At 49.4% G+C, this 14,175-nt stretch overlaps 1 protein-coding gene across 2 annotated transcripts in view; it reads left to right on the top strand.

Moving 5' to 3' along the window:
- Stat3 (signal transducer and activator of transcription 3) overlaps positions 1–13,073 on the top strand; it is a 52,264-nt gene extending 39,191 nt beyond the window's left edge. Inside the window, exons 12-24 of one of the 2 annotated variants that reach the window (XM_028780380.1) lie at positions 1,557–1,586; positions 1,677–1,770; positions 1,905–1,952; positions 3,796–3,879; positions 5,192–5,290; positions 5,427–5,562; positions 5,802–5,854; positions 6,086–6,180; positions 6,268–6,407; positions 6,795–7,007; positions 9,973–10,015; positions 10,303–10,415; positions 11,105–13,073. In XM_028780380.1, the coding sequence (XP_028636213.1) occupies positions 1,557–1,586; positions 1,677–1,770; positions 1,905–1,952; positions 3,796–3,879; positions 5,192–5,290; positions 5,427–5,562; positions 5,802–5,854; positions 6,086–6,180; positions 6,268–6,407; positions 6,795–7,007; positions 9,973–10,015; positions 10,303–10,415; positions 11,105–11,160 (1,204 nt within the window). In that variant the 3' untranslated portion in view covers positions 11,161–13,073. The remainder of the gene's footprint in view (positions 1–1,556; positions 1,587–1,676; positions 1,771–1,904; positions 1,953–3,795; positions 3,880–5,191; positions 5,291–5,426; positions 5,563–5,801; positions 5,855–6,085; positions 6,181–6,267; positions 6,408–6,794; positions 7,008–9,972; positions 10,016–10,302; positions 10,416–11,104) is intronic. The other variant, XM_028780381.1, reaches the window with a different exon arrangement.
- Positions 13,074–14,175: the final 1,102 nt, after the last annotated feature.

Here is a 14,175-nt window from a genome sequence, read left to right as displayed (position 1 = left end):
TGATGCTAAGGATGTTAGACATTTCTTTGTTTCTCAGTCACTTGGGTTTCCTCTATTAAGAATTTTCTGTTTAGATCTGTACCCCATTTTTAATTCAGTCTTTATTTTCTTGATATCTCCTCTATTGGATGTGTAGTTGGCTTTTTTTTTTTTTAAATTCCTATTCTTTAGGCTGCCAATAACAAGTAAGTTATTCTTAAACCTAACTCTTATTTTCAAATGAGGGATGGAGAAGAAAGAACCTTGACAGACATTTGACTTTAAAGATGTCTCCATTCAGGGATCTTCTTTTTGTGAATAGCTGTGTTCCAAAACCTTGCAAAACCTCACCAGTTTGCCTCAAGCATTGAAAATAAAAAAAGCTTGAGTGTATGCGACTCAGTGTTGCATGCTTAGCTAGCATGCATGAAGCCCTGGGTTCAACCCCCATGCTGAAAAATAAAGATGTCGATAAATAAGTAATGCTTGAAAATATACTGTATGGAAAGAGAACTAGTTTGAAGTTAATAATTCTCTTCCACAAACCCACCAAAACATGCTATTTGTAGGTAAACATATAGCAATAGAAAATAGATTTTACTTATTTTTATTTTGAAAGAGGGTCTTACTATATAACCCTGGCTAGCCTTGAATTCATAGACATCCACCTGCCTATGCCTCCCCAGTGCTAGGATTAAAGGTGTGTACCACCATGCCTGGCTAAGAAGAACTTGTAAAATAGTATTCTGAAATAAGATAAAGACAGAAATATCATAATATAAAAAGATGGCCTAGTCAGAGACAGAGGCAGCAGTGGTCATGTGGGGATAGCGTGTCCAGCTGCATCGTGGGAGATGTTGTCAGTTTTCGGTAACAACATACCTTTATGGAAAACCCAGCATGGCTCAGATAATAAGGAAATTCACAACCTGTGTAACTGGAAATGCAGTTGGGGCAAGTACCTAAGGATGAGGTCAGTGACTCACAGGTGTCTTCAGGAACCCAGGATCTTCCGTGTCATCCTTACCGTGTCACCTGTAGACAGAGGTTCCCTTCCAGGTTGTTCCATGGCTGTGGATAGAACAGCAGCCTAGGATAGTGCCTCCTTGGTCGGATTGAGACCAGCTGAGAGCAAGCTTTTAATCCCAGCACCCAGGAGGTGGAAGCAGGTGATCTCCGAGTTCAGGTCTAAAGAGCAAGTTCTAGGACAGCCAGGAGGGCTACACACAGAGCCCTGTGTCGGAAAGCCAACAAAACAGACAAGGCAGACCCTGTCTTCACCTGCTCTGTGGCTTCCTCTGCTCTGATGAATGCAGCAATCAGGGTTCCCTGGAGATAGATGGCCTCTGCCATCCTTGCTGAGCAGAATAGAGGTTTCTTTAGGAAGGAAAGGACACTGTGGGGTGGGCACCCAGCTAAGGCTGCTGCTCAAGGACATACAGAGTTTGGTGTCACATGTAACTGATCATCTAAAGGCATTTTCCATCAGAGGAGTTAACAGGTAGTCAGAGTAGGCTCTGGAAAGAAAGGGGGTCTATAATTTCAGCTTTATTAACCCCTGTCTGTGTTCTTTACAGAGACTCTGGGGATGTTGCTGCCCTCAGAGGGTGAGTTCAGCCGCCTTTTGTTCTCTCATCCAACTTTACCCTCTGGCTACTCGGTGCTCACTGTGTGTTGGTTTTTCTCCCATGATTCAGATCTCGGAAATTTAACATTCTGGGCACGAACACAAAAGTGATGAACATGGAGGAGTCCAACAACGGCAGCCTGTCCGCAGAATTCAAGCACCTGGTTGGTCGTCCGAGGGAGGAGGTGGAGGGGGGCACTGGGAAGACAGCGCGGGTCCCCACATAGGACAAGTGGTAGAGGGAGTGCCTGTCACAGCCTCAAGTGACACTTGCCTTTTTCTTTTTTCTTTCTTCCAGACCCTGAGGGAGCAGAGATGTGGGAATGGAGGCCGTGCCAACTGTGATGTGAGTTTTGTTCAGGCTAAAATCTAACTGGGAGTGCTTTCTTTGAGGAAGAAAGAGCTCTCTCTCTCTCTCTCTCTCTCTCTCTCTCTCTCTCTCTCTCTCTCTCTCTCTTTCTCTCTTTCTCTGTGTGTGTGTGTCAGTCTGTCTGTCTCTCTCTCTCTCTCTGTCTTTCTCTCTGTCTCTTCCAACCCAGAATTAGAGACTTTAACTCGCTATTTCAGATGTTTGTCATTTAGAAAAGTCAGTCACTCTGGGTCAGTGTGGCATGCTCAGAAGTCACAGGTGCTGTGGAGTTTTCTAGCGAAGAACTTTTCCCTGACTGTTGGGGAGTTGGCTCCCTTTCAGCAGTGGGAACCTTTCAGCAGTGGGAAGTCCCTCGCTGAGCTGTTACCCACACCCATTTGGTAGAAAAGAAGTTTCCACATTGCCGGGGGCTTCCCAAAGTCCCTTGCCACCACCTGCCAGCTGGCTCCATCTTCAGTGCCTGGTGAGACAAAAGGCATCAAGTTAACAAGTCAAAGTTAAACAGCCACAAATCCCCTAGCACTCAAGAGCTGAGGCAGGGGATTGTGAGTTTGAGATTATTCTGTCATTCAGTACGTACATGTAAAAGAACTGGAATTTCATTCCTGATAATTCATTAGTAATTCGTGTACAGACAGGTGGCTGCATTGCTTGACTGCTCATGGCAGTAAAGGTGGTCACAGTCACTTTGGAAAGTGACTTGGTATAAAAAGAGCACACCCTGTAAACCGGCAGTTCTAGTTTCAGGAATTAATAGTAAAGAAACCCTTGCATAGGTGAACCAGGGACAGATAACACGATCACAGCCATGGGTCACTCTCTTGACACAGTCCAGAGCCCTCAGTACTGGGATTATGAGCTGTGGGATACCCACAGTAGAATACTCTACAGCTCTGAAAGAATTGGGACCTGCACAGGACCACAGACCCTCATCAAGCTGAGGGGTGGGGGTGGGGGGCCAGGAGCAGGAACATACTGAGTGCAGTTCCCTCTGTGAAGTACACGTGCTTGGAGTAACAGCATGGACACAGTTAGGAGGAGCTGGGAAACGAGACAAAGAAACAGCAAACTGCAAGAGAAGGGGGAAAATTTACCTGGGGAATCTCAGTGGTAATGGCTTGTCCTTAAACCGATGGCAGCGCTAGCTGTAGTTCAGTGTCGGGGTGCACAAGACCCTGAGTTTGCTCCCTAGTGCATATAAAAGGAAGGAGGGAGAGAGAAAAGGAGAAGAAACCTAAGAAGCCTGCCTTCCTTACTCCTTCCTTTCCCCCTTCCCTCCCTCCCTCCTTCCCTCCTTACTCCTTCCTCCCCCTCCCTCCCTCCCTCCCTCCCTCCCTCCCTCCCTCCCTCCCTTCCTTTGTGTCTGCGTTTGTGTATGGTCACACATGTGCCATGGTGTGAATGTGGAGGTCAAGGACCACTTGCAGGACTGGTTTCTCCTTCTACCAAGTGAGTCCCAGGGATCAGGCTCAGGTTGGCAGACAAATGCCCTTGCCCACTGAGCCATCTTGCTGGCCCCAAAATAAGGAAATTAGCTGGATGGCTTATCCTTGGATGTTCATTGCTTTGTTACTCTTTGTGCCTTGAATGTGTATATTATAAAATATGACTGTATTACGTAGTACATAATAGAAGATGAGGCTGAGGATCATGTCCTTTAGGGACTTTGCGTTGAAGAAAGAAGGCAAAGAATTGTGTCCCTGACAGTGTCTACCACCACCTTTTTAGTGTACTGAGGCCCTTGTATGTTTTATATTTCTGTTGCTGGCGCTGAGAACTCAGTGCCCTTCTCTGAAGAAGAACCTTGCTGTTGTTGTAGGCCTCCTTGATTGTGACTGAGGAGCTGCACCTGATCACCTTCGAGACCGAGGTGTACCACCAAGGCCTCAAGATCGACCTAGAGGTGAGGCCTTCCCAGAAGCAGGCAGCTCACATGTGGGAGTGTCCGTGCAGGGTGCCAGGATGAAATGCCTGCTGGGATGGCGGCTGGCTGCCCAGCCTGGACCTATTTCTCATTATCTATCTCTGAAAAGTCCCTGAGAGTCACCCTCTGCCCCCAAGAGTAAAGTCTTGCTTGGGTACCTTTCATGAAAATGTATATTAGTGATTGTTTAGAATCAGTTTGATGAAGTTTGGGCAAGTGAGTTTTAGTAGCCACCATTTAGATTTTGTTTTCCGGGCTGGAGAGATGGCTCAGTGGTTAAGAGCACTGACTGCACTTCCAGAGGTCCTGAGTTCAAATCCCAGCAACCACATGGTGGCTCACAACCATCTGTAATGGGATCTGATGCCCTCTTCTGGTGTGTCTGAAGACAGCTACAGTGTATTCATATATAATAAATAAATAAATCTTTAGATTTTGTTTTCCAGCTTTCTTTCTCTCTTTGTTTCTTTGTTTCTTTCTTTATTTCTGATTTTTTTTATTTACTTTTTGTATGTAAGTACACTGTTGCTCTCTTCAGATACACCAGAAGATCTCATTACAGATGGTTGTGAGCCACCATGTGGTTGTTGGGAATTGAACTCAGAACCTCTAGAAGAATATCTAGAAGAATAGTCTGTTCTTTTTTTTTTTTTTTTTTTTTTTGTGGTTTTTTGAGACAGGGTTTCTCTGCTGTATAGCCCTGGCTGTCCTGGAACTCGCTCTGTAGACCAGGCTGGCTTCGAACTCAGAAATCCGCCTGTCTCTGCCTCCCAAGTGCTGGGATTAAAGGTGTGCACCACCACTGCCCGGCAGAATAGTCTGTTCTTAACTGCTGAGGCATCTCTCCAGCCCCTGTTTTCCATCTTTCTTGATTTTATTAAGTTAGACCTGGAAAAGCAGACATCCTTGTGTTTGATTTCTAACACCTCAGTTTCATGGAAAGATGCAGGCTGTTTGAATTTCGGAAGTTGCCTTCCATGTCTGTCTCTGGAGAGTCGGGACTGAGGGCCTGGGTCAGCCTTAGAGTTTGCGTTAGTGTTAGTTTTAGGGCCTGACTTTGAACAAGTTACATTTTGTAAGTCACTGATTATGTTCAGATGTCAGTCCTGATGCAGGCTGGTCTTTCTCCTCTTGATGTTCTCCCTCCTGCCTGCACTTGGCACGAAGGGTGGCTGTGGCATTGATTTTTAATTCTAACCAATTGAGATACAGGTGACGAGGGTTGGGAGCCATGAGAGAGAGAGCCCAGTGTCCCACTAATTCACTTCCCGCCTGTCCCCATACTCTACAGACCCACTCCTTGCCAGTTGTGGTGATCTCCAACATCTGTCAGATGCCAAATGCTTGGGCATCAATCTTGTGGTATAACATGCTGACCAATAACCCCAAGGTGAGTTCACCCCACGCCCCCCCCCCCAACCCCCCTGACTCTTGCTGCTTCTCCACCCTCCTCCCCCCCAACCCCCCAGGCACAGGCTGTCAGCGTTACTCTCTCATCCAAGTGAACAATGTGTTCTTTTCAATAGAACGTGAACTTCTTCACTAAGCCTCCGATTGGAACCTGGGACCAAGTGGCCGAGGTGCTCAGCTGGCAGTTCTCATCCACCACGAAGCGAGGGCTGAGCATCGAGCAGCTGACCACACTGGCTGAGAAGCTCTTAGGTGGGAGTTTGACAGCTTCAGACATGTCTGGCCTGGGGGTTGGTCATTTAGGCAGTGTTTCCCAAGTCTGCCTAGGGCAAGGCACTATGTTATGGCCAGTTTGGGAAGTTGGGATATATCCTGGTGGGTTTTTTTTGTTGTTGTTGTTTTTGAAAGCACGTACATGACAGATGTTTGTAAATTCTGCTTAAGAAATAACTTTGGTCAAGGCTGAAATTCTGTTGTTTTTTTTCTTCCAGGGCCTGGTGTGAACTACTCAGGGTGTCAGATCACATGGGCTAAATTTTGCAAAGTAAGAGGATCTTGTTGATTCCTTCAGTTAGGAGGTAGGGGTGGGGTGCTTATTTGTAAGGTGGTTGTGGGGGGCATGAATATTCAAAGCCAGGGAGCCCTTTTCCCCAGCAGCTATCAGGAGCGGCCTGAGGATAGGAACCTGAGGGTTTCGGGAGTGGAGTAAGGCTCTGGCAGGAAAGGCAGGGTGAACGCTGGTGGATTTGAGTTTCCCATTGTTCTTTTTCTCCAGGAAAACATGGCTGGCAAGGGCTTCTCCTTCTGGGTCTGGCTAGACAATATCATCGACCTTGTGAAAAAGTATATCTTGGCCCTTTGGAATGAAGGGTAAGGTTGAGCTCTGAAGTAAGGCTGCACTGTGTAACCAAGTCACCTGCTCCCAGCAAGCCCGTGACTGGTTGTCCTTGGCTGCAGGTACATCATGGGTTTCATCAGCAAGGAGCGGGAACGGGCCATCCTGAGCACAAAGCCCCCAGGCACCTTCCTGCTGCGGTTCAGCGAGAGCAGCAAAGAAGGAGGGGTCACTTTCACTTGGGTGGAAAAGGACATCAGTGGTAAGAACACTCACCTCTCCTCCCGCCTCAGTTGCTCCACCTGGTGGCCACTGGCAGCACCTGGCTGCTCCATGTTCTGTGTACTACTGCCCCCTGGAGGGCAGAGAGGGCCTGTGCCTCCTTCTGAAGGGGTGGCCTGCCAGTTTGTTCTTTTCGCTCATTTGGTTAATATTTGTGTAGAAAAGTGTGATTTAAATCTTTCTTCTGTGTTCCCTTTCCTTTCCTGCCTACCCTGTTAATACATTTGAGGCAAGTGTTTTGCCTATGAGCCAGCTGGATCTCTAAAAGCCAGCCTAAAAACTACGTAGCAGTTGCTGCGGTTCCAAGTCACTGGGTAGGACATTCAGAGTCTCCAGCATACTCTCTCCTTACTGTGTTCCGTGGCAGGCAAGACCCAGATCCAGTCTGTAGAACCATACACCAAGCAGCAACTGAACAACATGTCATTTGCCGAAATCATCATGGGCTACAAGATCATGGATGCTACCAACATCCTGGTATCCCCACTGGTCTACCTCTACCCTGACATTCCCAAGGAGGAGGCATTTGGAAAATATTGTCGGCCCGAGAGCCAGGAGCACCCCGAAGCTGACCCAGGTAGTTGTTGACTTTCCACGGTTCTGCCTGCCTTCTTAGTGGAAAAGGACAGATCCTTGGAGGAGAGACATCCTTGAGTATCTTGTGGGAGTTGGGGCTGGTGATTCCTTCTTATGGGAAAGAACAGTTATCGGGTGCCCTGACAGGGTGACTGACTCAAGACTCAAGAGGAGAACAGAATCAGGCCTTGTGGGGAGCTTAGAAGTCTGAAGATGAAAATAGCAACTCTCCCCCCACACACACACACATGCGCACGCGCGCGCACGCACACACACACACACACACACACACACACACACACACAGTTAAAACACTAGAAAGAGAAATGAAGACGGATCTCTCTGTGCTTCTCAGGTCAGTGGATTCCAGAAGACCTGAGACAGATTTGAGTCCAGCATGCTTTGCTGTCCTGAGTTAGCAGTGCCAGGAGTCTGAAGAAAGGCTTTCTGGGGCAGTGGCTATTGGCAGCCTGGGGCAGAGCTGACAGCAGGCTGGAGGTGTCGACGTTCAGGAGATGACGGCTAGAGGGAATGTGGAGTTGGCGTTTAGAATGTACAGCTGCTGCAGTTACTCTGTGGGAGTGCGTGTGGCTGTAAATCAGCCTTTCTCAGCCTTTCACAGGGCCACCTAAGACTACAGGGAAACAAATATTTCCATCATGATTCATAACCATAGCAAAATTACAGCTATGAAGTAACAACAAAAATAATGTTATGGCAGGGGGGTCACCACAACACAAGGAACTGTATTAAAGGGCCACAGTTTTAGGAAGGTTGAGAACCACTGGTATAAATTATACAAAAAAATAGAATTATGCTGTGTTAAGGCTGTAGTGCCTGGGGTTGTCCCCAGCATAAAGAGTCAGAGGTGTCTGGTCTGAAGCCATTTCAAACTTGCTGCATTGACTCTGCTTCTGTCCTCATGCTGGAGAGGAGTCTGGTTTTCTACATCTGTTGTTGATCATTACACATACTGAGCTCTGAGTTGCAATGTGTGAGCCGGCCTCCTTGCTCTGGCATCTTTTCACCAACTGCTTTTGCTCGCAAAGCACCTGTGCACACCTCCCCTCCACCCCCACCCCCTACCCCCACCCCCCACCCCCACCCCTGTCCACCATTCTTGTAGGAGTCGGGCTTATTGGCAGTTACTTTCCTTTCCCTTTGTTCTGCTGTTGAGTTCTCTTCATTCTGTGGAGGAGTTCAGCTCTCACTTCCTGTCTGTCCCTTATCTCTGTTTCCACCTTGCCTTCAGTTGGAAGATCTGTTTATCAGTCCCTCTCACACTAGTCTTTGTTCTTTTCACAGAGGACTTTGAAGTCCAAGCGCCTATCCTTTTGACTAATTTTGCTTTCAAGATCCAGGCCCCTGGTCCAAGGCATCCACCTCCGTCTCCATCCCTGCTGTAGGCTGCCCAGAGACATTCCTCAGGGGCAAGGCCCTGGGCATGAGAAAGGAATCCACTGCCTGATGGGCTTGCCTCTGAGCGTAAAGAGAGTGCACTGAGGGCTCAGGGAGCCTGAGGATGGAAGGGTAGGAGGTTCAGATGAACCCCTTAGGGAGGTAAGCCTGTGATGGCCCCTTCCTCTGCCTCTGCTACAGGACTGTTATGGTATAGACTTCACCCAGAGCCTCTTCCTGGGGCTTCCTTGTCTGCCAGGAGTCTATACCCTGTGTTCCTCTGGAGGGATTTTGAGCAAGTTCACCCAAAGAGGAACAGGCCGCTTCTTCTCTCTTCCATCTCCGTTCTGTGTCCCACACTCCTACCCAGGATCAAAGTATACTTCTCAGCTCTCTTGACCATAAAAGAATGAAATTCATTCTCTCTCTATCCCTCTCCCTCTCTCCTTCCTTCCCTCCCCCTCTCCCATTTATTGTATATGTGTGTGTGTGTGTATAGGGGGGGTGTCCTTGTTGGAGGACCTTGAGGATGTCAGCTCTCTCCTTCTACCATGTAGTCCCCGGGGACAGAACTCAGGTCATCAGGCTTGGTGATAGTCGGCTTTAGCACTAAGCCATCTCCCTGGTCCTCTCTGTCTCTCTAGGGTGAGAACTTTCACCCTAGAGAACTTTTTGAGATCAGAGCTGTTGGATTTGTAGGCAGTTCTAATTCCTTTGGTTCTGTGCTGAGTTACCATGTTTCTTGGCCACAAATGAACTTGGGTTTTCATCTAGGACCACTTTCTAATGGCTTCTCCCAGGGGTTTGTCTTGCTGGAAACTTGTAAGCCCCAGTGTTATGTCTGTGCTTTTCTTAGCCTATCCACATGGCCCCAGGCCTGCTGCTGCGCTCTTTGTTAACTGAACCCCCAGGGCTTCATGCCAGTGTCCCCAGGGCTTCCTGATTTCTTGGCCTAACATTTCTGTCCTCACATTTTCAACATAAACAGCAGAGATGGAAGACAGCCATCCCTGTCTCTCTCCCATCTCACGCATGAGAGAGATGGTGCCTTGGCTAGGTTTCCTGGCTGTCACACATGTACTCGGACCTGGTGTCCTGTCTTCCTGGTGGCTGGGATGTGTTTTCCTGCTTGGAAGTGACTTTGGAGCCTCCAGCACTAAACTAGTTTAGACATTCAGTCCTGTTGGTGTCTGGGCTGCTCACCAAACAGGGAAGTCAAGTATGACCAGGTCACAGGGGAAGCCTAACACTACACAAGGTGGTTGACTGCTCAGGCAGGGTAGAGAAGGACGCACCAGAGTTGGCGGTAGGCTGGGTACAGGTAGAGGTGGGGCAGGTGTCTCTGCAGAAGTCTTTGCAGCTCAGGAAATTATGGAAGAGACAGAACTTCAAATTACAAGGTTGGATGTCAAGCAGCATCTGATGAGGAAAACAGCCCTAGGAGGTAGACTGCAGTGTCTGGACAATCTCTGTAAGGTTGGCTCAAGCCATCCAGGAGAGGCAAGGGGATTCCTTTTGCATGATCTGAAAGCGTGTCACAATCAGTTAAAGCCTGGGTGTCCTCTCTGCAGGTGCTGCCCCTTACCTGAAGACCAAGTTCATCTGTGTGACACCGTAAGTGGCTGCTCTTCCCAGTTTCACATTCATTTCTAGTGTCCTCAGTTGTCCCCAGGCACAGGGAGGACACGGGGTGAGAGTTACCCGTGAAGGGCTGGAAGCTCCGGGGCTTGTTTAGTGCTCAGAGTGACCTTGTGTGTTTAAAAAGCTTGAGTTTTTATTTTTTCTGTTGGAGACCAGAGTTTGATGGCTTGTGTGTGTGTGTTTGTTCTTTTTTTTTTCTCCCTCCATTGTGTCTTGTCAACCTGGCCCTTCCCATTCCTGCCGTCCCCCCTTTCCTACAGAACGACCTGCAGCAATACCATTGACCTGCCGATGTCCCCCCGCACTTTAGATTCATTGATGCAGTTTGGAAATAACGGTGAAGGTGCTGAGCCCTCAGCAGGAGGGCAGTTTGGTGAGTGTTTGCAGAGTCAGAGCCCTTGATGCTTACCTGTCTTGTCCGAGCCAGAGCCTGCCATCCACACTGCTGAAAATCCTTTAGAGCTGGGTGTGGTGGCCCAAGCCGAGGCAGAGGCAGGCTGATCTCCAAGTTCCAAGGCCAGCCTGGTCTACACAGTGAGTCCAGGACAGCCAGGGCTCTATTACACAGAGAAAACCAGTCTTGAAAAACAAAACAAAACAAAAACTGGCTTTAGAGCCATGTTCTGCTGTGGAAGCGAGCCTCACACAGACAGTGTTCCAGTAACCACAGTAAAAAGTGGCAGGAGACATTGATACCTCAGGTAAGCAGCACTGTCACTTCAGCATCTGAGAAGTCATGGAGTTGCCCTGCCCCGGCCTCCTCTACTGAGTCTTTAAATGTAGTGGTTTCGATACCTTGCTTTAGGCTAGCCTCAGGTGTTCAGTGGCTGTGTGTGGTTAAGGCTACCACATCTAGGCAGCCTCAGACCCCTGATAGAGAGAGCGGGGGCTGAGGTGGAGACTGAGCTCTTCTGGAGGGCAAGGCCCTGTAAGGGGCAGGAAGCCTGGCTTTTCTGACCTAGCTCTTGCCTGAAGGAACAGGAGACTGGCTGCTTACAGAGGGATCGGGGCTTGGGTCCTTTAGTCAGGTGGCTGACCTGGCATCTCTCTGTGTCTCTGCAGAGTCACTCACCTTTGACATGGATCTGACCTCAGAGTGTGCTACCTCCCCCATGTGAGGAGCTGAAGACGGATGCTGCAGAGATGTGACTGGGACACCTGCCCCGTGTCCACCCCCTAAGCAGCCAAACCCCAGATCATCTGAAACTCCTAACTCTGTGGTTCCAGACTTTTTTTGTTTTTAATCTCTTACTTCTGCTATCTCTGGGCAATCTGGGCACTTTTTAAAAATAGAGAAATGAGTGAGTGTAGGTGATAATGCGTTTATGTAAAGGGGAGAGTGCCCCCGAGTCCGTGATGGGGTGTGAGAGCAGGCGACTGGAGGGAGCGAAAGGAAGCGCCTTGTGCTCTGCCTGCCTGCCCCCCTTTCTCAGCAGCTCGTGGTTTATTGTTAGACAAGTGCCTCCTGGTGCCCGTGGCATCCTGCTGCCCCTTTCTGTGAGCTGAAACCCAAGGCTGGGGACTCTGGGCTCTGCACTTTCAACCTTGCTAATGTCCACATCGAAGCTAGGACTAAGCCCATAGGTTCCTCTTTAAATTAAAAAATAATAAGAAGAATTAAGGACAAAACACACTGAAACAGCAGAACCTTTCTGTATCAAAGAAAACTCAGTTAACAGCCTCTCCAGTGCTTTACGCTATGTTGGGACTGATCATCTCTATAAACCCTGAAATGGTTTCAGATCAAATCTGTAAAAGACATCTGAGAACTGTGGCTTGACCTCTGGTTCAAACACAAAAGTTAGAGAGAACCTAGATATCCCAGACTCTTCACAAACTGGGTTTTGTTTACCCAGTATTCTTGTCTGTTGGAGGGGTGAGATAGGCCAAGGGCACTGGAAAACCTTTGTCATCACCCTACCCCCCTCCCCAACCCAGACCCTGTTTCAGGGTCAGCCTGCCCTGTGGGTGCCTTACTGGGCCTAGGGTCAACCTGGCTTCCTTTCCCACTTGACCTTGCTAGTGGAATGTCCCCTTCCCGTGTCCAAAGGCTCCCTGTCCTGCTTACATTGGGAATCCCTGCCTCAGGACCTTCCTTGTGTCAAGAGGGATTGCCTTACAGGTTTGACCCTGACTCAGCTACAGGTCCTCAGCAAAGCTCAGGGAGTATGGTCCTTATTCTGTGCGCTTGGTTCACAGGGGCACCTGTACCCACAGGGCAAACGCTGACTGATGACGCCAGGTCTGCCCTCCGTATGAGTGGCCTCCCTGAGACTGGCGATTGTCTGCTCCCCATCGGGGCTCCCAGGTGAGGTGGAACAGAGTGCCTGTACCTACTGTGGCCTTCATGTCACCTGCTTGCCTCAGTCACTCAGCTTACTTGAACACTGAGTGATTCAAGGCAAGCCTCCCCTGACACAGGGGCATGGCTAGATTCAGTGACTCAAAGCCACCTCACTCAGCTGATCAGTGTCTGGAATTGTTTCCCTCCAGTTAACCAGTGTCTGAGTTAAGGGCAGTGAGGACATTGTCTCCAAGACAAACCGTTTGCCTTGACCACCCCGGCCTTCTGCTTTGAAATAGTTACTGCTCTCCCATCCCTAACAACATTCTTAAATTACACAATAAGCTGAACTCGTAAACTGAAAGGGTATTTAGGAAGGCAAGGTTTGGGCATGTCGATGGCTTCTAATCCTGGGGACCCAGGAACAAGGTGAGGGCTTCTCTGGGGCTCTAGGAAGTCTGTGATCTTGGGCTAACCACCTGTAGTGAGTCTTCAGAACTGCCTACTTCCCCTCCCCTTGACCCCACTTGTCCCCAACCTCACCCAGCCATGCCTGCAGATTGCTTAGCCTCTCGGTACAGTGGCTTGTATTCTGTCCTGTCCACTGCACTCAAATTCCAATGTATACTTTCTAGTGTAAAAATTTATATTATTGTGGGTTGTTTTTGTTGTTGTTGTTTGTTTTTGTATATTGCTGTAACTACTTTAACTTCCAGAAATAAAGATTATATAGGAACTGTCTGGCAATGAGGGCTGGCTGGCTGGTGGGACCACCTTTGCTTAGCTTGTGCTTGGAAGAGGCCTTCCACTCGGGCAGAGCTGGGCTAGAATCAAGAGGGAGTATAGCAGCCCAGCTCTGTTGAAGTTCTGTTTGCTTCTCATTGCTGAGGTGATGCAGGCCCCAACTTACATCAGCTATCATCCTCTAGAAGAGGTGACCCAGGAGCCAGGGGTCATAGGCCAGTGGCAAGAGAGTGTCAGAGTGGCCTCCTCCCTCTGCCCTCCCAAAGCTGCTGTGTTTGTTCTGGAGTCAGATAAGCTCCCTAATGGAGGGCGGGAGGGCTGGGCTGTAGACCAAGGCCTCTCCTTCCACAGTTGGCCCATTATCACTTTCTTTACAGCTCCATCAGTGGGGACAACTTGCAGACACTTTCCTGGCTGGTGGCTGCAGGGCCCCTGGGCAGTCGGCAGTGATAATTCAGGAAAAGGCTGCAGACAAGGTGTTGCTCTCAGCATCTCCCCACCTACCCCACTCCCTACTCGGGACCTTGGAGCCCAGCCCAGCATTTCCCCTGCCGAGATGGGAGCAGAGATCAGTGGTTAGCGTGGCTGAGGCAGGGGCAGACCCTGCTTCCAACCCCAAGCCACCCTGGCCCCCTGGGCCTCCCTGGGACAGGCTGTGGACTGAGCTCCTTTTCACAACCATGCTTGGAGCTCTGAGGAAACCTGGCTTACAGTTCCTTGTGCCCCAACCCTCAAGTCTCAGGAGTGTGCTCCTAAGTCCAAGGCACCAACCCCAGGTCCTGGTCTAATTGTACCTGGGTGCCAGAGGTCCAGTAAGGCAAGGCAGGCCTCTCAGTCCTGACCAGCTTCCTTTGCTCTCTCAGTCTATGGCAGCAGTTGGCTGGTGTCACCTGCTGGGCTCTGGGAAGAAGCCAGGGGACGAAGGGCTAATGTCCAGGCTCTCTACTGCCCCTGGACAAAGGAGGGTTGGCAGGCACTGTGGCAGTGGCCTCAGTGATTGCTTCAGGGGCACCTGGGGAGGGTAGCCTGGACTACAGCTTTGCTCTCCCAACCAGGCCCATCCCTCCCCCAGTTATTCTTGCATCTTCTTTCCCCGAGCCCTTAA

This window comes from Grammomys surdaster, unplaced genomic scaffold (assembly GCF_004785775.1).
Source record: "Grammomys surdaster isolate TR1022 unplaced genomic scaffold, NIH_TR_1.0 371, whole genome shotgun sequence".
NCBI classification, from domain to species: Eukaryota; Metazoa; Chordata; class Mammalia; order Rodentia; family Muridae; genus Grammomys; species Grammomys surdaster.
The sequence above is the reverse complement of the archived record's forward strand: the minus strand, read 5'-3'. Positions and strand labels throughout refer to the sequence as shown.